The sequence below is a fragment of the Anomaloglossus baeobatrachus genome, unplaced genomic scaffold, assembly GCF_048569485.1.
Source record: "Anomaloglossus baeobatrachus isolate aAnoBae1 unplaced genomic scaffold, aAnoBae1.hap1 Scaffold_160, whole genome shotgun sequence".
NCBI classification, from domain to species: Eukaryota; Metazoa; Chordata; class Amphibia; order Anura; family Aromobatidae; genus Anomaloglossus; species Anomaloglossus baeobatrachus.
The window spans coordinates 301,710-327,808 of NW_027441930.1; the positions used below are offsets into that span (position 1 = coordinate 301,710).

The 26,099-nt window shown below is 57.7% G+C and overlaps 1 protein-coding gene across 1 annotated transcript in view; it reads right to left on the reverse strand.

Moving 5' to 3' along the window:
- LOC142260680 (exocyst complex component 6B-like) overlaps positions 1-26,099 on the reverse strand; it is a 296,256-nt gene that overhangs the window by 106,148 nt on the left and 164,009 nt on the right. The window contains 2 exon segments of the mRNA XM_075332046.1: positions 12,086-12,227; positions 24,445-24,474. Coding sequence (XP_075188161.1) covers positions 12,086-12,227; positions 24,445-24,474 — 172 coding nt within the window.

The following is a 26,099-nucleotide window of genomic DNA, read 5'->3' on the forward strand; positions in this document are numbered from 1 at the left end:
GGAGCGGCCTGCTGCCTGCCTGCCAGTGTCTGCCTGCCAGTGTCTGCCTGCCAGTGTCTGCCTGCCAGTGTCTGCCTGCCAGTGTCTGCGGCACGGGGCCAGCCTGCCAGTGTCTGCGGCACGGGGCCAGCCTGCCCAGTGTCTGGGGCCAGCCTGCCAGTGTCTGCGGCACGGGGCCAGCCTGCCAGTGTCTGCGGCACGGGGCCAGCCTGCCCAGTGTCTGGGGCCAGCCTGCCAGTGTCTGCGGCACGGGGCCAGCCTGCCCAGTGTCTGCGGCACGGGGCCAGCCTGCCCAGTGTCTGCGGCACGGGGCCAGCCTGCCTCCGAGTCAAGGCCACCATCAGGGCATGACAACCATGACTGGTGTATGGGGCCCGATGAAAAGGGGGGCCTGGCCGGGGCAAATACTTAACTTAGCTTTATTAAGCCCTGTGCCGCGGCTGGGCGCCCCTCTTCACTGGACCGCAGTCACAGCAGCAGGAGAGGGGCCCGGCAGTGTCGCTTCTGCCACTACACATACCTAATTTGCATTGCATGCAAATTAGCTGTGTGTTGAAGCAAAGGTCAGTGGAGCAGAGCAGAGTGCTGGCGCATCATCTTGTGGCCTAACATGCAGCAGCGTGATGAGGTCATCACCCTGTGACCTTATCACACTGCTGAAGTAAAACAGAGCCGGGGAGATGGTGATGACTCTGCAGCCAGCGGGGTCAGGTAACCACTTTGTGAGCCGTAGACTGGAGCAGCACAACGATTGATGGGGGCCCGTCGACCCCAGCCCCTGCCTTTCTTCAGCTAGATGCTTGTCGGAGGGCACACATCCAGCTGAATATATTGCAACTCAGAGAGGACGTCGTGCGACGTGGGAGTCGGGGAGGGTGAGTAACGTGTTTTTGTATTTTTTTTTTTGTGGCACACAAATATACAGGGGGAGCCCAAGAAGGGGACATATATACTAGAATGTGCCCAAGAGGGGGATATATATACCAGGAGGCTCCCAGGATGGGGACAAATAAACCAGGATGGGGACAAATATACCAGGAGCAGCCCAGTGAGGGGACATACAGATACAGCTTTGGCAAAAATTAAGAGACCACTGCACACTTTTATGAAAATCAGCTTCTTTACACGTCTGACAGCCTTTCCAGTATCAGTTGAATTCCAACCAGAGTACAGACCGGCAGAGGGCGAAAGCGACTCTCCACTGATCGGGATGACCGTCATCTTATTCCAATGTCACTCAACAACCGCAGGATGACATCAAGTGACCAACAAAAGGAATGGCAAATGACAGCTGGGGTGAAGTGCACGGCAAGAATAGTTCATAACAGGCTCCTAGAGGCAGGGCTCAAGTCATGCAAAGCTAGAAAAAAGCCTTTCATCAATGAGAAGTAAAGGAGAGCCAGGCTGAAGTTTGCCAAAGACCATAAGGATTGGACCATAGAGGACTGGAGTAAGGTCATTGTCACAAACCACCGGGGGGTCACTCAGAAATCCCCCGCGCTGGCTACCAGTACGTCACAATCGGGGGGTAACAAGTGGGGGTCACCCCTACTTTATACCTCCCGACCGACAGACAGAGCACGTGACGCGCTCTCTAGCGCCCCTCTTATAGTCAGGCCAATTATGGAATTGCCCGACAATAAGCAAGGAGGCCGCTATACTACTTATGCCGATTATTGAAGGGTCCCCGGTGAGAGTAAGGTATATATTCCCCCGACCTCCGCGGGCGGAATATATAATATCTTCCCGAATCTCACTGGCCTCCCCACAATAATCCTTGGCACAACTCGCTGCCACCAACCGCTTCACGGTAACTATTAGCCGAACACACGGACGTGGGATTCGAGATCGAGATAACAGAACAGCTCAAGATTAATTATATAATTTAATCGCCTAAAGCACACTAGAAACTACAATATATACAATAGGGAATCTACAGAATATACATATGTCAGAGTACAGTTACAGATAAAGCATGGTTTAAAACAGGTATGCAATTCAATCAGTTACCTTGTGCGTCTGGCCACAGGGGGGCGCTGTAGACCAGGTTTCCAGGAACTCTCTCACAGGTCTGTCCCAACCAGGCCCCCGAGCAGAAGAACGCTGGAAAATGGCCGAAGTAGGGTTATCAACCTGGGCAGATCCAGGTCCCCTCCTACCTTAGTGACCTCACAGGGAAGCACTGCCACTCCCCCTGCATGGATCAGAATTATCCAGCAAAGGGGATTTTGGCTATAACTTTGCCTGGGAGCGTCGTAGGCAGACGCCAATGCTCTCATTGTGACAGTTATGAATTTAGCTACAGAACGAGGGGACTCATGACCTGTCTGCCAGTTCCCCATTGGCTGATATCACGCCTGGGGCATTTCCCAATGTCCTGTTCCCATAAAAAGGGGGTGCCGGCATCGTCCACATGCGGAGACACCATTTTTATGGTTGCCATATTTATCGGAAATATGGCTTGCGAGATATGAACCATTTTTTACTGGAGTCGTTCTGTCTGGCTATTTCCATAGCCTTGCTAACTAGCTAGCAGCTCCTACTACAGGGTGACGGCAGGGAGTCATCCTGTGTCCATTGTCCTAAAGCCACCTAATTTCCATATCACAGGACATGGCCATGGATTTGTTGCTAAACCAGTTGTGTGAAGGGAAGGGGGTAGTGACACCAGGAGAGGGCTTCCTGACATGACTTGAATGTCATGATTTATCGTCATATCTCCGGATTTACCTCACACCTCCCCCCTTTTGAGGGCGCTAGGGGGCAGCACACTCCGGTGTTCCCCCGTGCGCCCGTCCGCGACCTCTCCTTGTCGGGACAGCCCGTCTGCGTTACCGTGGTCACGGCCCCTTTTGTGGCGAATGGTGAAGTTGTATTGCTGGAGCGCAAGGCTCCATCGCAACAATCGCCCATTCGTCCCAGAGACGGTGTGCAACCAGCTGAGGGGATTGTGGTCCGTCTCCACGATGAAGTGGCGCCCGTATAGATAGGGTTGCAGACGCTGCAGGGCCCACACTATGGCCAGGCACTCCTTCTCCATTGTAGAATAGGCCACTTCCCTTGGTAACAGCTTCCTGCTCAGGTACAAGACTGGGTGCTCTTGGCTCGCAGAGTCCACCTGGCTGAGCACCGCACCGAGGCCGAAGTCACTGGCGTCGGTCTGTACTACAAACGGCCGCGTGAAGTCGGCTGCCTGTAGCACGGGCGGGCTGGACAGGGCGTCCTTTAGGGCCCGGAAGGCTGTCTCGCAGTCCATTGTCCAATCGACTGCAGAGGGCAGCTTCTTCTTGGTGAGGTCCGTCAAGGGCTTTGCCAGGCTACTATAGCATGGAACAAACCTCCTATAGTACCCAGCGGTCCCCAAGAAGGACATCACCTGCTTCTTGGTCCTGGGGGTGGGCCAGGATGCGATGGCCTCCACTTTCTCAGGCTCGGGCTTCAGCGTTCCCCCACCTACCCGGTGACCGAGGTACTGGACCTCGCTCATGGCCAGCTGACACTTTCCCGGCTTGATGGTCAAACCTGCCCGGTGGATCCGCCTGAGCACCTGTGCTAGATGCTCTAGGTGGTCCTCCCAGGTGGGACTGAAGACGGCAATGTCATCTAGGTACGCGGCCGCGTACCCTTCAAGTCCCTTGAGCAGGGTGTTGACCATCCGCTGGAAAGTGGCAGGGGCATTCCTCATCCCGAATGGCATCACCGTGGGCTCGTACAGTCCAAATGGGGTAATAAAGGCAGAGCGTTCCCTGGCCTTGCGAGTCAGGGGGATCTGCCAATATCCCCGGCTCAGGTCCATGATGGTCAGGTACTGAGCCCCGGCCAACTGATCGAGCAGGTCATCGATGCGTGGCATTGGGTACGCATCGGCGACCGTGACAGCATTGAGCCCCCTGTAGTCCACGCAGAACCGAGTGGTTCGGTCCTTCTTAGGGACGAGGACTACAGGCGAGGCCCAAGCGCTGTTGGATGCCTGGATCACCCCCAGCTCCAGCATCTCGTCAATCTCCTGGCGCATGTGTTGCTGCACCTCCAGGGAGACCCGATATGCTGAACGCCGGATCGGGGGATGATCCCCAGTGTCCACGTGATGGACAGCCAAGTCAGTCCTTCCGGGCTGGTTGGTAAACAACCCCCGGAAGGGGTGTAGGGTGGCCCACAGCTGGGACCGTTGGTCCTCCAAGAGCTGGTGGCCAACCTCCACATCCTCAATGGATCCGCCTGCCCTAACCTGGGCTAGCATATCCAAGAGGGTTTCCGCTTCTCCCTCCTCGGGCAGGTTGCACACGGGGAGCGCACATGCCTCCCGCTCATGATGTGCCTTCATCATGTTCACATGGAAGGGCTTCCGCCTTCCACGGGCAGGGTCCAGGGTGACCAGGTACGTCACAGGGTTGAGCTGCTGGTACACGAGGTATGGGCCTTCCCAGGCTGCCTGAAGCTTGTCCTGTGGTACGGGGACCAGTACCCACACCTCTTGACCCACTTGGTAGGTCCTCTCACAAGCGTTCTGGTCGTACCAACGCTTCTGATCAGCCTGGGCTTGAGCCATATTGTCGTGTACCAGTTGCGTCAAGGCCTGCATTTTGTCCCGGAAGCGCATGACATACTCGATAACCGACACTCCAGGGGTGGCCAAATCCCCTTCCCAAGCCTCTTTCACCAGAGCCAGGGGGCCCCGCACACGTCGCCCGTACAGGAGCTCAAACGGTGAGAATCCTGTTGAGGCCTGTGGAACCTCCCGGTAAGCAAATAACAGGTGTGGGAGATACCGCTCCCAGTCACGCCCATGGGAGTCGACCAACATCTTAAGCATCTGCTTTAAGGTGCCATTGAACCGCTCGCACAGGCCATTAGTCTGTGGATGGTACGGGCTGGCCACCAGATGTCGCACCTGGACTTGCTTACAGAGGGTCTCCATCAGCTGGGACATGAATTGGGTCCCCCGGTCGGTGAGCATTTCCTGGGGAAAACCCACTCGGGAGAAAATCTCCAGCAATGCGGTGGCCACCTTGTCAGCCCGAATGGACGACAAGGCCACTGCTTCTGGGTACCGGGTGGCATAGTCCACTACCGTCAGTATGAAGCGTTTCCCGGAGCTGCTGGGGATGGCCAGCGGGCCGACCAGATCCACAGCCACCCTCCTGAAAGGCTCATCGATGATGGGCAGAGATACCAGTGGGGCTTTGGGGCGTGGCCCCGCCTTCCCCACTCTCTGACAGGTTTCACACGAACGGCAGTAGGCAGCCACATCGGCCCCCATTTTTGGCCAGTAGAAATGCTGGTTTAACCTGGCCTTGGTCTTAGCGATCCCTAGGTGTCCGGCCATCGGAATCTCATGTGCGATCCGCAACAACTCCGTCCGGAACGGATAGGGTACCACCAACTGTCGGTCCCTGGGCCACGCCTCCGGTGAACCCTGCTGGACCGTGGCCCGGTACAGCCGTCCTTGGTCCCAGACCACTCGCTCCGGGTCCGAGTCCGAGGGAGGCTGTGCCGCCTGCTCCTTAAGAGCTTTCAGGCTGTCGTCAGCTTCTAACGCTGCCTGAAACCCCTGACTAGATGTGGCCAGAATCGACGAGACTGTCACATCTTCAGTCAGTACCCCGGGACCTGTGTCCTGGCCTCCACCTGACTCGGCTGCCACTTGGTCAGAAGGGGAAGAGCTATCGGACCTCCGGGAGGCCCCTTGGCTTCCAGCACTCCCACTGCGGGTGACAGCGGCCACAGCCGCTGCGACCGTGGGTCGTGCCTGCTCCTCCTCCGTTCCTGACCAAGTCGCCGGTTCAGGCAGACCTACCTGGCTTCCTGACACCCCGGTTGTGGGGGAACCCTGCACCGAGATCTTACCTGGGAGCACTTCCGCTCCTGGACCGGCCCCAATCTCACCTGCCTGTTCCCCCCCTGCAGCAACAGAACCCCGCTGTGAAATCTCTGGGGACCCCACATTTGCTGTGGTAGCCCCCACCCCACACACTGGTCCTCCCCCTGCAGCACCCTGCTCTCTGCTTATCCCTGCAGAGGGCAGCAGATCCCAGCTCACAGGCTGGTTACTTGTAGAGGCATTGTCACACCTTTCTCTGACCCCCTCCCCTGTCACAGCTGCAGCTGTGTGTGTGTCTATGGTGTCTGTGCAAGCAGAAATATCAGAGTTCACTCCCTCCTCCCTTACATCTTTCATAGATAACACATTAACATTGTCCGGAGGCACGTCAGCACTGGCTGAAGGTTCAGCCTTTGGGGCGGGGCCAAACTGGGAGGTTATTTGCCCCAAATCTGTCCCAAGTAGCATGTTTGCAGGGATCCGATCAGTTACCCCCACCTCCCTCACCCCTCGCCCTGCGCCCCAGTCCACATAAATGTCAGCAACAGGCAGCGCCGGGTCAATGCCTCCAATCCCGGAGACAGCGAGGGTTTTTCCAGGGATCAAGTCTTGGGGGGACACCATCTCAGGCCGCACCAGAGTCACCTCCGAGGCGCTGTCTCGCAGTCCTATGGTCACAGACTGGCCGACGGTGACAGGTTGGAAGCTGTCCAGGGACCTACCACCACCCCCACCCACACAATACACCTTGGGCGGCCCTTGGGACGGGGACGGAGCCGGGGCCTTGGGACGCTGAGGGCACATGGCCTTGAAGTGTCCAGGTAGGTTGCACTGGTGGCACCGTCTTGGTTCTGCCACGGGCCTGGAGAGGGGAGTTGAGGGGGACACCCCCTGCAGTCTAGGGGCAGGTGGGGCAGTCGCAGAGTTCATCTTACCCCCTCTCCAGGTGCTGCTGGTGGCTGCTCTCCTGGCTTCAGGAGCCCGATTGTTGGTGTAGTCATCTGCCAGGGCAGCTGTAGCCGTGGATCCCTTTGGCTTCTGGTCTCGGATGAACTGGCGGAGATCCTCAGGGCAGTTCCACAAGAGTTGCTCCGTGATGAACAAGTCCAGGATCTCCGGTCCGGTGGAAAGCTGCAGGCCTTGGGTCCAGTGGTCGGCAGCTCGGGCAAGTGCCCGCCGGTGGTCAGCCCAGGAGTCCTTTGGTCCCTTCTGCAGCGTCCGGAACTTCTTGCGGTAGGACTCCGGGGTGAGGTTGTACTGTTGGATCAGGGCCCGCTTGATGGTGTCGTAGCCCTGATCCGCCTCAGCAGGCAAGTCCCCAAGGATATCCAGGGCCTTACCCCTTAAACGGGGGGTCAGGTATTTGGCCCACTGGTCCTTGTTCAGATGATGCTGCAAGCAAGTCCGTTCAAAAGCAGTCAAGAAAGAGTCCAAGTCTCCATCCTTCTCCAGCACTGGGAAGTCCTCAACACGGACCTTTGGAAGTTTGGTGTCTGGAAGGTCACGGGTGGCTGATGAGGGCCGGAGCTGAGCTAGCTGCAGCTGGTAGTTACGCTCTGCCTGGCGCTCTTCACGCGCTGCTTGCCGCTCACGCTCGGCCATGAGTTCCTTGTAGCCCTCCCGGTCTCCAGCCTGGCGTAGGGCCATAGCCATTTGAAGAAGGCTATCCGAGCCTCCCAGGCTCGGTGGAATGGCACGTGGTGATCTGCGGCCCGCTGCGGAGCCTGGTGCTTCACTGTCCATTGCAGAGCGGAGGGCTGGCGTCTGGCTCGTTGAGGACCCTTGGTCGAGCTGCTCCTCATCTTGTCCAGCAGTGCCCGGTTGTGCAATGTCCTCTGCAGAGCTGTTTTCTGGCGTCGAGCTCCTGGAGGGCTCGTGGACAACCTCCTCATCGTCTCTGGCCTGAGCATCGGCCATTCCTTTGGCTTTGCTCCTGGTGCTATCAGCCATTGTTGCAGACTTTGGTCACTGACACAGAACTGACACCTGATGCCTCCACACACCTTACAGTATCTGCACTCTGACACTCTAGTGTTGAGCTGGTCTGAAGACCCCAGCAGCCACAGCTGCTGCAGGCAGTCTTTAGTGTCTGGGAGTATGGGTCTCACACTCACACACACTATTATCTCGATCCCACTGCTGCCACCAATATGTCACAAACCACCGGGGGGTCACTCAGAAATCCCCCGCGCTGGCTACCAGTACGTCACAATCGGGGGGTAACAAGTGGGGGTCACCCCTACTTTATACCTCCCGACCGACAGACAGAGCACGTGACGCGCTCTCTAGCGCCCCTCTTATAGTCAGGCCAATTATGGAATTGCCCGACAATAAGCAAGGAGGCCGCTATACTACTTATGCCGATTATTGAAGGGTCCCCGGTGAGAGTAAGGTATATATTCCCCCGACCTCCGCGGGCGGAATATATAATATCTTCCCGAATCTCACTGGCCTCCCCACAATAATCCTTGGCACAACTCGCTGCCACCAACCGCTTCACGGTAACTATTAGCCGAACACACGGACGTGGGATTCGAGATCGAGATAACAGAACAGCTCAAGATTAATTATATAATTTAATCGCCTAAAGCACACTAGAAACTACAATATATACAATAGGGAATCTACAGAATATACATATGTCAGAGTACAGTTACAGATAAAGCATGGTTTAAAACAGGTATGCAATTCAATCAGTTACCTTGTGCGTCTGGCCACAGGGGGGCGCTGTAGACCAGGTTTCCAGGAACTCTCTCACAGGTCTGTCCCAACCAGGCCCCCGAGCAGAAGAACGCTGGAAAATGGCCGAAGTAGGGTTATCAACCTGGGCAGATCCAGGTCCCCTCCTACCTTAGTGACCTCACAGGGAAGCACTGCCACTCCCCCTGCATGGATCAGAATTATCCAGCAAAGGGGATTTTGGCTATAACTTTGCCTGGGAGCGTCGTAGGCAGACGCCAATGCTCTCATTGTGACAGTTATGAATTTAGCTACAGAACGAGGGGACTCATGACCTGTCTGCCAGTTCCCCATTGGCTGATATCACGCCTGGGGCATTTCCCAATGTCCTGTTCCCATAAAAAGGGGGTGCCGGCATCGTCCACATGCGGAGACACCATTTTTATGGTTGCCATATTTATCGGAAATATGGCTTGCGAGATATGAACCATTTTTTACTGGAGTCGTTCTGTCTGGCTATTTCCATAGCCTTGCTAACTAGCTAGCAGCTCCTACTACAGGGTGACGGCAGGGAGTCATCCTGTGTCCATTGTCCTAAAGCCACCTAATTTCCATATCACAGGACATGGCCATGGATTTGTTGCTAAACCAGTTGTGTGAAGGGAAGGGGGTAGTGACACCAGGAGAGGGCTTCCTGACATGACTTGAATGTCATGATTTATCGTCATATCTCCGGATTTACCTCACAGTCATCTTCTCTGATGAGCCTAATTTTCAGCTTTGCCCAACACCTGGTCATCTAATGGTTAGACGGAGACCTGGAGAGGTATACAAGCCTCAGTGTCTAGCACCTACTGTGAAATTTGGTGGAGGATCGGTGATGATCTGGAGATGCTTCAGCAATTGGGCAGATTAATCTTTGCGAAGGACGTATGAATCAAGCCACACACAAGGTTATCCTGGAAAAACAGTTGCTTCCTTCTGCTCAGGCAATGTTCCCAAACTCTGAGGACTGGTTTTTCCAGCAGGACAATGCGCCATGTCACACAGCTAGGTCAACCAATGTGTGGATGAAGGACCACCACATCAAAACCCTGTCATGGCCAGCCCAATCTCCAGATCTGAACCCCATTGAAAACCTCTGGAATGTAATCAAGAGGAAGATGGATAGTCACAAGCCATCAAACAAAGAAGAACTGCGTACATTTTTGCACCAGGATAAGGTAACCCTAAAGCAGTGTGACAGACTGGAGGAAAGCGGCCAAGACGCATGAAAGCTGGGATTAAAAATCATGGTTATTCCACAAAATATTGATTTCTGAACTCCTCCTGAGGTAAAACATTATTAGTATTGTTGTTTCCAAATGATGATGAACCTGTTTTCTTTGCATTATTTGAGGTGTGAAAGCGCTGTGCATTCTGTGCATTGTTTGGTTATTTTGACCATTCCTCATTTTCAGAAAATAAATGCAAAATTTATTGCTTGGAAATTCGGAGACGTCGTCAGTAATTTATAGAATAAAATAATTTACATTTTACTCAAAAATATAAAGAGAAAAGTCAGAAAAACAGAAAATTTTGCAGTGGTCTCTTAATTTTTGCCAAAGCTGTATATGCAAAAAAGAGGACAAATAAAACCAGCATGGGCCCAGGAGGGGGACATATATACCAGGAGGGGCAGTGTGTGTGTGGAGGATAGTATACAGAGGGGTAGTGTGTGGGGGGCAATATACAGAGAGGCAGTGTGTATAAAGGGATATTACAAAAAGGGCCATCTTGTGGGGGGGGGAAGGTCGCTTACAGAGAGAGGCAGCATATATGACGGATATTACACAGAGGGGTAGTGTGTGTAGGGGACATTATACAGAGAGGAAGAGTGTAGGGGGATATAATACATAGAGGCAGTGTGGGTGAGATTATGGAGAGAGGCAGTATAGAAGGTGTATTATGGAGAGAGGCGCTGTAGAGGGTATATTATGGATAGGGGCGGTGTGTGTTGTGGATATATTGAGAGGCAGTGTGTGGGAGAGATAGTATAAAGAGGGACAGAGTGTGTGGGTAGATATACATAGGGGCAGTGTGAAAGAGATATTATGGAGAGGGGCGGTGTAGAGGGTGTATTATAGATAGGGGTAGTGTAGAGGGTGTGTTAAGGAGAGGGGCGGTGTAGAGGGTGCATTATGGGAAGGGGTAATGTAGAGAATGTATTATAGAGAAGGGTGGTATAAAGGGTATATTATGGAGAGGGGGGGTGTAGAGGGTGTATTATAGATAGGGGCGGTGTAGAGGGTGCGTTATGGAGAGGGGCGGTGTAGAGGGTGTATTATGGAGAGGGGCGGTGTACAGGGTGTATTATGGAGAGGGGCAGTGTACAGGGTGTATTATGGAGAGGGGCGGTGTGGAGGGTGTATTATGGAGAGGGGCGGTGTAGAGGGTGTATTATGGAGAGGGACAGTGTAGAGGGTGTATTATGGAGAGGGGCGGTGTAGAGGGTGTATTATGGAGAGGGGCGGTGTAGAGGGTGTATTATGGAGAGGGGGGTGTAGAGGGTGTATTATAGATAGGGGCGGTGTAGAGGGTGCGTTATGGAGAGGGGCGGTGTAGAGGGTGTATTATGGAGAGGGGCGGTGTACAGGGTGTATTATGGAGAGGGGCAGTGTACAGGGTGTATTATGGAGAGGGGCGGTGTGGAGGGTGTATTATGGAGAGGGGCGGTGTAGAGGGTGTATTATGGAGAGGGGCGGTGTACAGGGTGTATTATGGAGAGGGGCGGTGTACAGGGTGTATTATGGAGAGGGGCGGTGTAGAGGGTGTATTATGGAGAGGGGCGGTGTACAGGGTGTATTATGGAGAGGGGCGGTGTACAGGGTGTATAATGGAGAGGGGCGGTGTACAGGGTGTATTATGGAGAGGGGCGGTGTACAGGGTGTATTATGGAGAGGGGCAGTGTAGAGGGTGTATTATGGAGAGGGGCGGTGTAGAGGGTGTATTATGGAGAGGGGCGGTGGAGAGGGTGTATTATGGAGAGGGGCGGTGGAGAGGGTGTATTATGGAGAGGGGCGGTGTAGAGGGTGTATTATGGAGAGGGGCGGTGGAGAGGGTGTATTATGGAGAGGGGCGGTGTAGAGGGTGTATTATGGAGAGGGGCGGTGGAGAGGGTGTATTATGGAGAGGGGCGGTGTAGAGGGTGTATTATGGAGAGGGGCGGTGGAGAGGGTGTATTATGGAGAGGGGCGGTGGAGAGGGTGTATTATGGAGAGGGGCGGTGGAGAGGGTGTATTATGGAGAGGGGCGGTGGAGAGGGTGTATTATGGAGAGGGGCAGTGTAAGTTTGTCCAAGAGTATCAGCGTGACTGTGGAAGGTTTGAGGGGCTGAGCCTGGGCGGAGTCTGAAGGGGGTTCCAAAATTTTGAAAGTATGGAGCCCTGAAATTCCTAGTGGCGGCCTTGCTCCCAGTGCTTGTGGCTTGGTGCCTGCCTCCCAGTAACTGCGGCCCGATGTCTGCGGCCTGGTGCCTGCCTCCCAGTGTCTGCGGCCCGGTGCCTGCCTCCCGGTCTGGTGCCTGCCTCCCGGTCACACACTTACTCTCACACTCCTTCACGTCCAGGTTGAACTGCTGTAAGGCCCCCATGGTGATCTGCTTCACATCCGCCTCCAGGAGCAGCTGCGTCAGCGACGTGGACAGATGCTTACAGGCCGACATGCAGGCCGTCTGCGCCACCTTACCCTGCAAGACACAACACGGACGGGTCACAGCATGCTGGGAGCTGTAGTACTGTGCAGAGTATGCTATGGCTGTGTGTGGTGGTCGGGTCATGCTGGGAGCTGTAGTACTGTGCAGAGTATGCTATGGCTGTGTGTGGTGGTCGGGTCATGCTGGGAGTTGTAGTACTGTGCAGAGTATGCTATGGCTGTGTATGGTGGTCGGGTCATGCTGGGAGCTGTAGTACTGTGCAGAGTATGCTATGGCTGTGTGTGGTGGTCGGGTCATGCTGGGAGCTGTAGTACTGTGCAGAGTATGCTATGGCTGTGTGTGGTGGTCGGGTCATGCTGGGAGCTGTAGTACTGTGCAGAGTATGCTATGGCTGTGTGTGGTGGTCGGGTCATGCTGGGAGCTGTAGTACTGTGCAGAGTATGCTATGGCTGTGTGTGGTGGTCGGGTCATGCTGGGAGCTGTAGTACTGTGCAGAGTATGCTATGGCTGTGTGTGGTGGTCGGGTCATGCTGGGAGCTGTAGTACTGTGCAGAGTATGCTATGGCTGTGTGTGGTGGTTGGGTCATGCTGGGAGTTGTAGTACTGTGCAGAGTATGCTATGGCTGTGTGTGGTGGTCGGGTCATGCTGGGAGCTGTAGTACTGTGCAGAGTATGCTATGGCTGTGTGTGGTGGTCGGGTCATGCTGGGAGCTGTAGTACTGTGCAGAGTATGCTATGGCTGTGTGTGGTGGTTGGGTCATGCTGGGAGTTGTAGTACTGTGCAGAGTATGCTATGGCTGTGTGTGGTGGTCGGGTCATGCTGGGAGCTGTAGTACTGTGCAGAGTATGCTATGGCTGTGTGTGGTGGTTGGGTCATGCTGGGAGCTGTAGTACTGTGCAGAGTATGCTATGGCTGTGTGTGGTGGTCGGGTCATGCTGGGAGTTGTAGTACTGTGCAGAGTATGCTATGGCTGTGTGTGGTGGTCGGGTCATGCTGGAGTTGTAGTACTGTGCAGAGTATGCTATGGCTGTGTGTGGTGGTCGGGTCATGCTGGGAGTTGTAGTACTGTGCAGAGTATGCTATGGCTGTGTGTGGTGGTCGGGTCATGCTGGGAGTTGTAGTACTGTGCAGAGTATGCTATGGCTGTGTGTGGTGGTCGGGTCATGCTGGAGTTGTAGTACTGTGCAGAGTATGCTATGGCTGTGTGTGGTGGTCGGGTCATGCTGGGAGTTGTAGTACTGTGCAGAGTATGCTATGGCTGTGTGTGGTGGTCGGGTCATGCTGGGAGTTGTAGTACTGTGCAGAGTATGCTATGGCTGTGTGTGGTGGTTGGGTCATGCTGGGAGTTGTAGTACTGTGCAGAGTATGCTATGGCTGTGTGTGGTGGTTGGGTCATGCTGGGAGTTGTAGTACTGTGCAGAGTATGCTATGGCTGTGTGTGGTGGTCGGGTCATGCTGGGAGTTGTAGTACTGTGCAGAGTATGCTATGGCTGTGTGTGGTGGTCGGGTCATGCTGGAGTTGTAGTACTGTGCAGAGTATGCTATGGCTGTGTGTGGTGGTTGGGTCATGCTGGGAGCTGTAGTACTGTGCAGAGTATGCTATGGCTGTGTGTGGTGGTCGGGTCATGCTGGGAGCTGTAGTACTGTGCAGAGTATGCTATGGCTGTGTGTGGTGGTTGGGTCATGCTGGGAGCTGTAGTACTGTGCAGAGTATGCTATGGCTGTGTGTGGTGGTTGGGTCATGCTGGGAGTTGTAGTACTGTGCAGAGTATGCTATGGCTGTGTGTGGTGGTCGGGTCATGCTGGGAGTTGTAGTACTGTGCAGAGTATGCTATGGCTGTGTGTGGTGGTCGGGTCATGCTGGAGTTGTAGTACTGTGCAGAGTATGCTATGGCTGTGTGTGGTGGTCGGGTCATGCTGGAGTTGTAGTACTGTGCAGAGTATGCTATGGCTGTGTGTGGTGGTCGGGTCATGCTGGGAGTTGTAGTGCTTTGTGCATACAGTAGTGTATGGATTCTATTATGGTGAAGTCCAGTGTTGGGGGTTGTAGTGTTCCTGCATGGATACATGGACCACAGACATAAATGAGAACACAGAGAATGAGCGACCGTCCACAGCAGCACAGAGTATTTCTGGAGACATTATACAAGTAATTATAATATAATATCTGGGGATATTACAGAGGCTTCTCCCCTCCAGATACAGGGATGTTACAGTATATATTTACTACACACCCGGGGATTAGTACAGAGCATGGTGCGGCACAACACAGTGCAAAACGTGGCAGCACAACACAATGCGCAGTGCAAAACGTGGCAGCACAACACAACGCGCAGCGGTGCAGCACAAAACGCAGAAGCACAACACGCACAGCAAAAAACGTGGTGGCATTAAACGTGGCAGTACAACAATTTGCAGCAAAAATGATGGCAGCACAGCACAACGTGCAGCACAGACCACGTTCACCGATGCTGCACACCACGCATGGAGGCACGACACAAGAAAGGCCGATGTGTGATGGATCCCAACCATATGAACGTCTAAGCTGAACACCGGCAGCGAGTGACTGGTCAGTACGGGGCGGCAGGAGCACTACAACCCCCAGCACTCCAGACTATGACGCTCCACATTTCTAGGCTCCACAATCTCAATTTGGATTTGCCTCACTGTTGTGATTCCCAGACCTAATGCCGGTAATGGCACACACGTGACCGCCTGCCTTTCTTTTCACCGGTGATGGCCACTAAACTTGTCCAAACGCCACTTTGTTTCTCAAGTGTCTCAGGCTCAGCTCTGTCCTCCGCTATGCTTTACACTGCAGCTCTATCTGTGCAGGAGGCAGCGGAGCATGGGGAGACCTATTACTGGGTGGCCACAGACCCCGTCACTGGCTTAGTTGGGCCACTAAGTACAAGCCCCTAAAGCCATAAAAAACACCAAGACCGGCGGCGATACAGAAGCTCTATAATGGCCGGACGTATGCAGAGGGCACAAAGGGTGCAGACCGCAAACCTCCCCGGGTTCTGATTCGCTGCTCATCACGTATCTGACCGGACCGCGAAGTCTGATGTCTCAATGCAGAGGAGGGCAGAGGAGGACAGAGGAGGACAGAAGAGGACAGAAGAGGACAGAGGAGGACAGAAGAGGACAGAGGAGGACAGAGGAGGACAGAAGAGGACAGAGGAGGACAGAGGAGGACAGAGGAGGACAGAAGAGGACAGAAGAGGACAGAAGAGGACAGAGGAGGACAGAAGAGGACAGAAGAGGACAGAAGAGGACAGAAGAGGACAGAAGAGGACAGAAGAGGACAGAGGGGGACAGAGGGGGACAGAGGGGGACAGAGGAGGACAGAGGAGGACAGAAGAGGACAGAAGAGGACAGAGGAGGACAGAGGAGGACAGAGGAGGACAGAGGAGGACAGAGGAGGACAGAGGAGGACAGAGGAGGACAGAAGAGGACAGAGGAGGACAGAAGAGGACAGAAGAGGACAGAGGAGGACAGAAGAGGACAGAAGAGGACAGAGGAGGACAGAGGAGGACAGAGGAGGACAGAGGAGGACAGAGGAGGACAGAGGAGGACAGAAGAGGACAGAAGAGGACAGAGGAGGACAGAAGAGGACAGAGGAGGACAGAAGAGGACAGAGGAGGACAGAAGAGGACAGAGGAGGACAGAAGAGGACAGAGGAGGACAGAAGAGGACAGAGGAGGACAGAGGAGGACAGAAGAGGACAGAGGAGGACAGAGGAGGACACAGCCGACCGCCAGGCTCAGGTCACACTATAGCAAAGCATTCAGTGTCCTGCAGGGAAATCTGGGAAAATCACAGCAAAAAGTCTTTGGGGGTGAAGGCGGATCATAACCCAGTACAGAGGATGACGAGGGAGGGGATGAGGAGACTTCACATTCGTGGATTTATTTACTCAGGATTACAGCAAACACCGACACAGATCATTAACCTCCTTAACGACCTCCGTTTTCCAGCCTCTGGAGGCCACAACATGAAATGCTTTTAACTCCTAATTAAGTACAAAACTTCCCCAAACTCCCCCCCACGGGGAAAGTGTACACAGCTGGGGGGGAAGTGTACACAGCTGGGGGGGCAAGTGTACACAGCTGGGGGGGAAAGTGTACACAGCTGGGGGGGCAGCCTGTGTACAGGGGTGACAACCAGCCAGAAAAATCACAATGCTAGTCACTTCACCCTCACCTCCTCACATTCCGCCCCTGCACCCCGACAATCCGCCCTCCGACATTCCGCCCTCCGACATTCCGCCCTCGCCCTCCGACATTCCGCCCTCGTCCTCCGACATTCCGCCCTCCGACAATCCGCCCCTGCACCCCGACAATCCGCCCTCCGACATTCCGCCCTCCGACATTCCGCCCTCCGACATTCCGCCCTCGCCCTCCGACATTCCGCCCTCCGAGAATCCGCCCCCGCACCCCGACAATCCGCCCTCCGACATTCCGCCCTCGCCCTCCGACATTCCGCCCTCCGACATTCCGCCCTCGCCCTCCGACAATCCGCCCTCCGACAATCCGCCCTCCGACATTCCGCTCTCGCCCTCCGACATTCCGCCCTCCGACAATCCGCCCCCGCACCCCGACAATCCGCCCTCCGACATTCCGCCCTCGCCCTCCGACATTCCGCCCTCGCCCTCCGACATTCCGCCCTCCGACAATCCGCCCCCGCACCCCGACAATCCACCCTCCGACATTACGCCCCCACCCTCTGACATTCCGCCCTCCGACATTACGCCCCCGCACCCCGACAATCCGCCCTCCGACATTACGCCCTCCGACATTCCGCCCCCGCCCTCCGACATTCCGCCCTCCGACATTCCGTCCCCGCCCTCCGACATTCCGCCCCCGCCCCTCCGACAATCCGCCCCGCCCTCCGACATTACACCCTCCGACATTCCGCCCCCGCCCTGCGACATTACGCCCTCCGACATTCCGCCCCCGCCCTCCGACATTCCGCCCCTGCCCTCCGACATTCCGCCCCCGCTCTCCGACATTCTGCCCCCGCCCTCCGACATTCCGCCCCCGCCCTCCGACATTCCGTCCCCGCCCTCCGACATTCCGCCCCCGCCCTCCGACATTCCGCCCTCCGACATTCCGCCCCCGCCCTCCGACATTCCGCCCCCGCCCTTCGACATTACGCCCTCCGACATTCCGCCCCCGCCCTCCGACATTACGCCCTCCGACATTCCGCCCCCGCCCTCCGACATTACGGCCCCGCCCTCCGACATTCCGCCCCCGCCTTCCGACATTTTGCCCCCGCCCTCCGACATTCCGCCCCCGCCCTCCGACATTCCGCCCCCGCCCTCCGACATTACGCCCTCCGACATTACGCCCCCGCCCTTCGACATTACGCCATCCGACATTACGCCCCCGCCCTCCGACATTACGCCCTCCGACATTACGCCCCCGCCCTCCGACATTACGACCCCGCCCTCCGACATTTTGCCCCCTCCGACATTCCGCCCCCGACCTTCCGCCCTCAGACATTCCGCCCCCGCCCTCAGACATTCCGCCCCCGCCCTCAGACATTCCGCCCCCGCCCTCAGACATTTTGCCCCCTCCGACATTCCGCCCCCCAACCTTCCGCCCTCAGACATTCCGCCCCCGCCCTCAGACATTCCGCCACCGCCCTCAGATATTCCGCCCCCGCCCTCAGACATTCCACCCCCGCCCTCAGACATTCCACCCCCGCCCTCAGACATTCCGCCCCCGCCCTCAGACATTCCGCCCCCGCCCTCAGACATTCCGCCCCCGCCCTCAGACATTCCGCCCCCGCCCTCAGACATTCCGCCCCCGCCCTCAGACATTCCGGCCTCCGACATTACGCCCCCGCCCTTCGACATTCCGCCCTCCGACATTCCGCCCCCGCCCTCCGACATTACGCCCTCCGACATTCCGCCCCCGCCCTCCGACATTCCGCCCCCGCCCTCCGACATTACGACCCCGCCCTCCGACATTACGACCCCGCCCTCCGACATTTTGCCCCCTCCGACATTCCGCCCCCGACCTTCCGCCCTCAGACATTCCGCCCCCGCCCTTCGACATTCCGCCCTCCGACATTACGCCCCCTCCGACATTCCGCCCCCGACCTTCCGCCCTCAGACATTCTGCCCCCGCCCTCAGACATTCCGCCCCCGCCCTCAGACATTCCGCCCCCGCCCTCAGACATTCCGCCCCCGCCCTCAGATATTCCGCCCCCGCCCTCAGACATTCCGCCCTCCGACATTCCGCCCCCGCCCTTCGACATTCCGCCCTCCGACATTCCGCCCCCCGCCCTCCGACATTACGCCCTCCGACATTCCGCCCCCGCCCTCCGACATTACGACCCCGCCCTCCGACATTTTGCCCCCTCCGACATTCTGCCCCCGACCTTCCGCCCTCAGACATTCCGCCCCCGCCCTCAGACATTCCGCCCCCGCCCTCAGACATTCCGCCCCTCGCCCTCAGACATTCCGCCCTTCGACATTCCGCCCTCCGACATTACGCCCCCGCCCTTCGACATTACGCCCTCCGACATTACGCCCCCGCACTCCGACATTACGCCCTCCGACATTCCGCCCCCGCCCTCCGACATTCCGCCCCCGCCTTCCAACATTTTGCCCCCGCCCTCCGACATTCCGCCCCCGCCCTTCGACATTACGCCCTCCGACATTACGCCCCCGCCCTCCGACATTACGCCCTCCGACATTCCGCCCCCCGCCCTCCGACATTCCGCCCCCGCCCTCCGACATTACGCCCTCCGACATTACGCCCCCGCCCTTCGACATTCCGCCCCCACCCTCCGACATTACGCCCTCCGACATTCCGCCCCCGCCCTTCGACATTACGCCCTCCGACATTACGCCCCCGCCCTCCGACATTACGCCCTCCGACATTCCGCCCCCGCCCTCCGACATTTTGCCCCCTCCGCCCCCCGACCTTCCGCCCTCAGACATTCCGCCCCCGCCCTCAGACATTCCGCTACCGCCCTCAGACATTCCGCCCCCGCCCTCAGACATTCCGCCCCCGCCCTCAGACATTCCGCCCTCCGACATTCCGTCCCCGCCCTTCGACATTCCGCCCCCGCCCTTCGACATTACGCCCCCCGACATTCCGCCCCCGCCCTCCGACATTACGCCCTCCGACATTACGCCCCCGCCCTCCGACATTCCGCCCCCGCCCTCCGACATTACGCCCTCCGACATTACGCCCCCGCCCTTCGACATTACGCCCTCCGACATTACGCCCCCGCCCTCCGACATTACGCCCTCCGACATTCCGCCACCGCCCTCCGACATTACGCCCCCTCCGACATTCCGCCCCCCGACCTTCCGCCCTCAGACATTCCGCCCCCGCCCTCAGACATTCCGCCCCCGCCCTCAAACATTCCGCCCCCGCCCTCAAACATTCCGCCCCCGCCCTCAGACAATCCGCCCTCCGACAATACGCCCCCGCCCTTCGATATTCCGCCCTCCGACATTACGCCCCCCCCCTTCGACATTACACCCTCCGACATTCCGCCCCCCGCCCTCCGACATTACGCCCTCCGACATTCCGGCCCCGCCCTCCGACATTCCGCCACCGCCTTCCGACATTTTGCCCTCGCCCTCCGACATTCCGCCCCCGCCCTTCGACATTACGCCCTCCGACATTACGCCCCCGCCCTCCGACATTACGCCCTCCGACATTCCGCCCCCGCCCTCCGACATTCCGCCCTCCGACATTACGCCCCCCGCCCTTCGACATTACGCCCTCCGACATTACGCCCCCGCCCTCCGACATTACGCCCTCCGACATTCCGCCCCCGCCCTCCGACATTCCACCCCCACCCTCCGACATTCCGCCCTCCGACATTCCGCCCCCCGACATTCTGCCCCCGCCCTCAGACATTCCGCCCCCGCCCTCAGACAATCCGCCCTCCGACAATACGCCCCCGCCCTTCGATATTCCGCCCTCCGACATTACGCCCCCGCCCTTCGACATTACACCCTCCGACATTCCGCCCCCGCCCTCCGACATTACGCCCTCCGACATTCCGGCCCCGCCCTCCGACATTCCGCCACCGCCTTCCGACATTTTGCCCTCGCCCTCCGACATTCCGCCCCCGCCCTTCGACATTACGCCCTCCGACATTACGCCCCCGCCCTCCGACATTACGCCCTCCGACATTCCGCCCCCGCCCTCCGACATTCCGCCCTCCGACATTACGCCCCCCGCCCTTCGACATTACGCCCTCCGACATTACGCCCCCGCCCTCCGACATTACGCCCTCCGACATTCCGCCCCCGCCCTCCGACATTCCACCCCCACCCTCCGACATTCCGCCCTCCGACATTCCGCCCCCCGACATTCTGCCCCCGCCCTCAGACATTCCGCGCCCGCCCTCAGACATTCCGCCCCCGCCCTCAGACATTCCGCCCCCGCCCTCAGACATTCCGCCCCCGCCCTCAGACATTCTACCCTCCGACATTCTGCCCTCCGACATTCCGCCCCTGCCCTCCGACATTCTGCCCTCCGACATTCTGCCCTCCGACATTCTGCCCCCGCCCTCCGACATTCCGCCCCCGCCCTCCGACATTCCGCCCCCGCCCTCCGACATTCCGCCCCCGCCCTCCGACATTCCGCCCCCGCCCTCCGACATTCCGCCCCCGCCCTCCGACATTCCGTCCCCGCCCTCCGACATTCCGCCCCCGCCCTCCGACATTCCGCCCCCGCCCTCCGACATTCCGCCCCCGCCCTCCGACATTACGCCCTCCGACATTACGCCCCCGCCCTTCGACATTACGCCCTCCGACATTACGCCCCCGCCCTCCGACATTACGCCCTCCGACATTCCGCCCCCGCCCTCCGACATTACGCCCCCGCCCTCCGACATTTTGCCCCCGACCTCCGACATTCCGCCCTCCGACATTCCGCCCCCCGACCTTCCGCCCTCAGACATTCCGCCCCCGTCCTCAGACATTCCGCCCTCCGACATTACGCCCCCGCCCTTCGACATTACGCCCTCCGACATTACGCCCCCGCCCTCCGACATTACGCCCTCCGACATTCCGCCCCCGCCCTCCGACATTCCGCCCCCCGATATTCCGGCCCCGCCCTCCGACATTCCGCCACCGCCTTCCGACATTTTGCCCTCGCCCTCCGACATTCCGCCCCCGCCCTTCGACATTACGCCCTCCGACATTACGCCCCCGCCCTCCGACATTACGCCCTCCGACATTCCGCCCCCGCCCTCCGACATTCCGCCCTCCGACATTACGCCCCCGCCCTTCGACATTACGCCCTCCGACATTACGCCCCCGCCCTCCGACATTACGCCCTCCGACATTCCGCCCCCGCCCTCCGACATTCCACCCCCACCCTCCGACATTCCGCCCTCCGACATTCCGCCCCCCGACATTCTGCCCCCGCCCTCAGACATTCCGCCCCCGCCCTCAGACATTCCGCCCCCGCCCTCAAACATTCCGCCCCCGCCCTCAGACAATCCGCCCTCCGACAATACGCCCCCGCCCTTCGATATTCCGCCCTCCGACATTACGCCCCCGCCCTTCGACATTACACCCTCCGACATTCCGCCCCCGCCCTCCGACATTACGCCCTCCGACATTCCGGCCCCGCCCTCCGACATTCCGCCACCGCCTTCCGACATTTTGCCCTCGCCCTCCGACATTCCGCCCCCGCCCTTCGACATTACGCCCTCCGACATTACGCCCCCGCCCTCCGACATTACGCCCTCCGACATTCCGCCCCCGCCCTCCGACATTCCGCCCTCCGACATTACGCCCCCGCCCTTCGACATTACGCCCTCCCGACATTACGCCCCCGCCCTCCGACATTACGCCCTCCGACATTACGCCCCCGCCCTCCGACATTCCACCCCCACCCTCCGACATTCCGCCCTCCGACATTCCGCCCCCCGACATTCTGCCCCCGCCCTCAGACATTCGCGCCCCGCCCTCAGACATTCCGCCCCCGCCCTCAGACATTCCGCCCCCGCCCTCAGACATTCCGCCCCCCGCCCTCAGACATTCTACCCTCCGACATTCTGCCCTCCGACATTCCGCCCCTGCCCTCCGACATTCTGCCCTCCGACATTCTGCCCTCCGACATTCTGCCCTCCGACATTCTGCCCCGCCCTCCGACATTCCGCCCCCGGCCCTCCGACATTCCGCCCCCGCCCTCCGACATTCCGCCCGCCGCCCTCCGACATTCCGCCCCGCCCTCCGACATTCCGCCCCCCGCCCTCCGACATTCCCGCCCCCGCCCTCCGACATTCCGTCCCCGCCCTCCGACATTCCGTCCCCGCCCTCCGACATTCCGCCCCCGCCCTCCGACATTCCGCCCCCGCCCTCCGACATTCCGCCCCCGCCCTTCCGACATTACGCCCCGCCTTCGACATTACGCCCTCCGCCGACATTACGCCCCCGCCCTCCGACATTACGCCCTCCGACATTCCGCCCCCGCCCTCCGGACATTACGCCCCCGCCCTCCGACATTTTGCCCCGACCTCCGACATTCCGCCCTCCGACATTCCGCCCCCCGACCTTCCGCCCTCAGACATTCCGCCCCCGTCCTCAGACATTCCGCCCTCCGACATTACGCCCCCGCCCTTCGACATTACGCCCTCCGACATTACGCCCCCGCCCTCCGACATTACGCCCTCCGACATTCCGCCCCCGCCCTCCGACATTCCGCCCCCCGATATTCCGCCCCCGCCCTCCGACATTCCGCCCTCCGACATTACGCCCGGCCCTCCGACATTCCGGCCCCGCCCTCCGACATTCCGGCCCCGCCCTCCGACATTTTGCCCCTGCCCTCGCGACATTTTGCCCCTGCCCTCCGACATTCCGCCCCCCGCCCTCCGACAGTTCCGCCCCCGCCCTCCGACATTCTCGCCCCGCCCTCCGACATTCTGCCTCCGACATTACGCCCCCTGCCCTTCGACATTACGCCCCCCGCCCTCCGACATTACGCCCTCCGACATTACGCCCCCTTACCCCTCCGACATTCCGCCCCGCCCTCCGACATTACGCCGCCCGACCTCAACGCGACATTACGCCCCCGACCTCCGACATTACGCCCTCCGACATTCCGCCCCCCGACCTTCCGCCCTCAGACATTCTGCCCCCGCCCTCAGACATTCCGCCCCCGCGCCCTCAGACATTCCGCCCACGCCCTCAGACATTCCGCCCTCCGACATTCTTGCCCCCCGCCCTCCGACATTCCGCCCTCCGACATTCTGCCCCCGCCCTCCGACATTCCGCCCTCCGACATTCCTGCCCCCACCCTCCAACATTCCGCCGTCCGACATTCTGCCTCCGACATTCCGCACCCCCACCCTCCGACATTCCACCCCCACCCTCCGACATTCCGCCCTCCGACATTCCGCCCCCGCCCTCCGACATTCCGCCCCCGCCCTCCGACATTCCGCCCCCGCCCTCCGACATTCCGCCCCCGCCCTCCGACATTCCGCCCCCGCCCTCCGACATTCCGCCCCCCGCCCTCCGACATTCCGCCCCCGCCCTCCGACATTACGCCCCCGCCCTCCGACATTCCGCCCCCGGCCCTCAGACATTCCGCCCACGCCCTCCGACATTCCGCCCTCCGACATTCTGCCCCCGCCTCCGACATTCCGCCCTCCGACATTCTGCCCCCGCCCTCCGACATTCGCCCTCCAACATTCTGCCCCCACCCTCCAACATTCCGCCGTCCGACATTCCGCCTCCGACATTCCGCCCCACCCTCCGACATTCCACCCCCACCCTCCGACATTCCGCCCTCCGACATTCCGCCCCCGCCCTCCGACATTCCGCCCCCGCCCTCCGACATTCGCCGCTCGAATTCCGCCCCCGCCCTCCGACATTCCGCCCCCGCCCTCCGACATTCCGCCCCCCGCCCCTCCGACATTCCGCCCCCGCCCTCCGACATTCCGCCCCCGCCCTCCGACATTCCGCCCCCGCCCTCCGACATTCCGCCCCCGCCCTCCGACATTCCGCCCCCGCCCTCCGACATTCGCCCTCCGACATTCCGCCCCCGCCCTCCGACATTCCGCCCCCGCCCTCCGACATTCCGCCCCCGCCCTCCGACATTCCGCCCCCGCCAACACTAATGATCAGCGCTGCAGATTATGGCCGATGACACTGGCAGCGCGGCAGGGATTAATGGCGCCGCTCACTCCATGCAGCCTCACAACACGCAGGTTACTGGTCATGCAGATCACACTCCTGACCGCCGCACTCCGGCTACTCACCGGCATCCTGGAGTGCGTATCCACTGCGGCCTACGAAGAAGACAGAGATCACAGAGGAGAAGAGCACTCGAAAATGAAAAGTGCTCATAAATAATACCGCCCCTCTACTACAGGGTGAAGTTTAGGGTTCCTACAAATGGTCGCCGATCCTGACGTGGCCTTCTAACGCACAAGATAAGGTACTGTCATATACGACTGTGACATCAAATACGTGCCGCCATATCATCACCATGAGTCTCCGCTATCAGCAATGTGTAATGTGGGGAGACTTCCTTCCCAGAAACAAGAACGCCTGAACTCACAGTCACCTCTAGAAGAGGATGCAGGAAAGTATGCAAGGAGCGATAGAAGGGAAAACGTGCCGAAATAGCGGCACGGCACAATCTGTGGGCATACACCACTGCCCGAGGAACACGGCAGCATCAGATAGCACCGCCATCACTGCCACAACAACCGTGGGAAAAACAGCGCACATATACTACTGAACACAGCAAATAATCACATAGGAGCAGTATTATAGTAGTTATATTCTTGTACATAGGAGCAGGTATTATAGTAGTTATATTCTTATACATAGGGAGCAGTATTATAGTAGTTATATTCTTGTATATAGGGGCAGTAATATAGTAGTTATATTCTTGCAACATAGGGGGCAGTATTATAGTAGTTATATTCTTGTACATAGGGGCAGTATTATAGTAGTTATATTCTTGTACATAGGAGGCAGTATTATAGTAGTTATATTCTTGTACATAGGAGCAGTATTATAGTAGTTATATTCTTGTACATAGGGGGCAGTATTATAGTAGTTATATTCTTGTACATAGGGGCAGTATTATAGTAGTTATATTCCTGTACATAGGGGCAGTATTATAGTAGTTATATTCTTGTACAATAGGAGTAGTATTATAGTAGATATATTCTTGTACATAGGAGCAGTATTATAGTAGATATATTCTTGTACATAGGAGCAGTATTATAGTAGTTATATCCTTGTACATACAGGCAGTATTATAGTAGTTATATTCTTGTACATAGGGCAGTAATATAGTAGTTATATCCTTGTACATAGGCGGCAGTATTATAGTAGTTATATTCTTGCACATAGGGGGCAGTATTATAGTAGTTATATTCTTGTACATAGGGGCAGTATTATAGTAGATATATTCTTGTCCATAGGGGCAGTATTATAGTAGTTATATTCTTGCACATAGGGGGCAGTATTATAGTAGTTATATTCTTGTACATAGGAGGCAGTATTATAGTAGTTATATTCTTGTACATAGGAGGGCAGTATTATAGTAGTTATATTCTTGTACATAGGGGCAGTATTATAGTAGTTATATTCTTGTACATAGGGGCAGTATTATAGTAGTTATATTCTTGTACATAGGGGCAGTATTATAGTAGTTATATTCTTGTACATAGGGACAGTATTATAGTAGTTATATTCTTGTACATAGGGAGCAGTATTATAGTAGTTATATTCTTGTACATAGGGGCCATATAGTAGTATATTCTATGTACATAGGAGGCAGTATCTATAGTAGTTATATTCTTGTACATAGGGGGCAGTATTATAGTAGTTATATTCTTGTACATAGGGGCAGTATTATAGTAGTAGATTATATTCTTTGTACGATAGGGGCAGTATT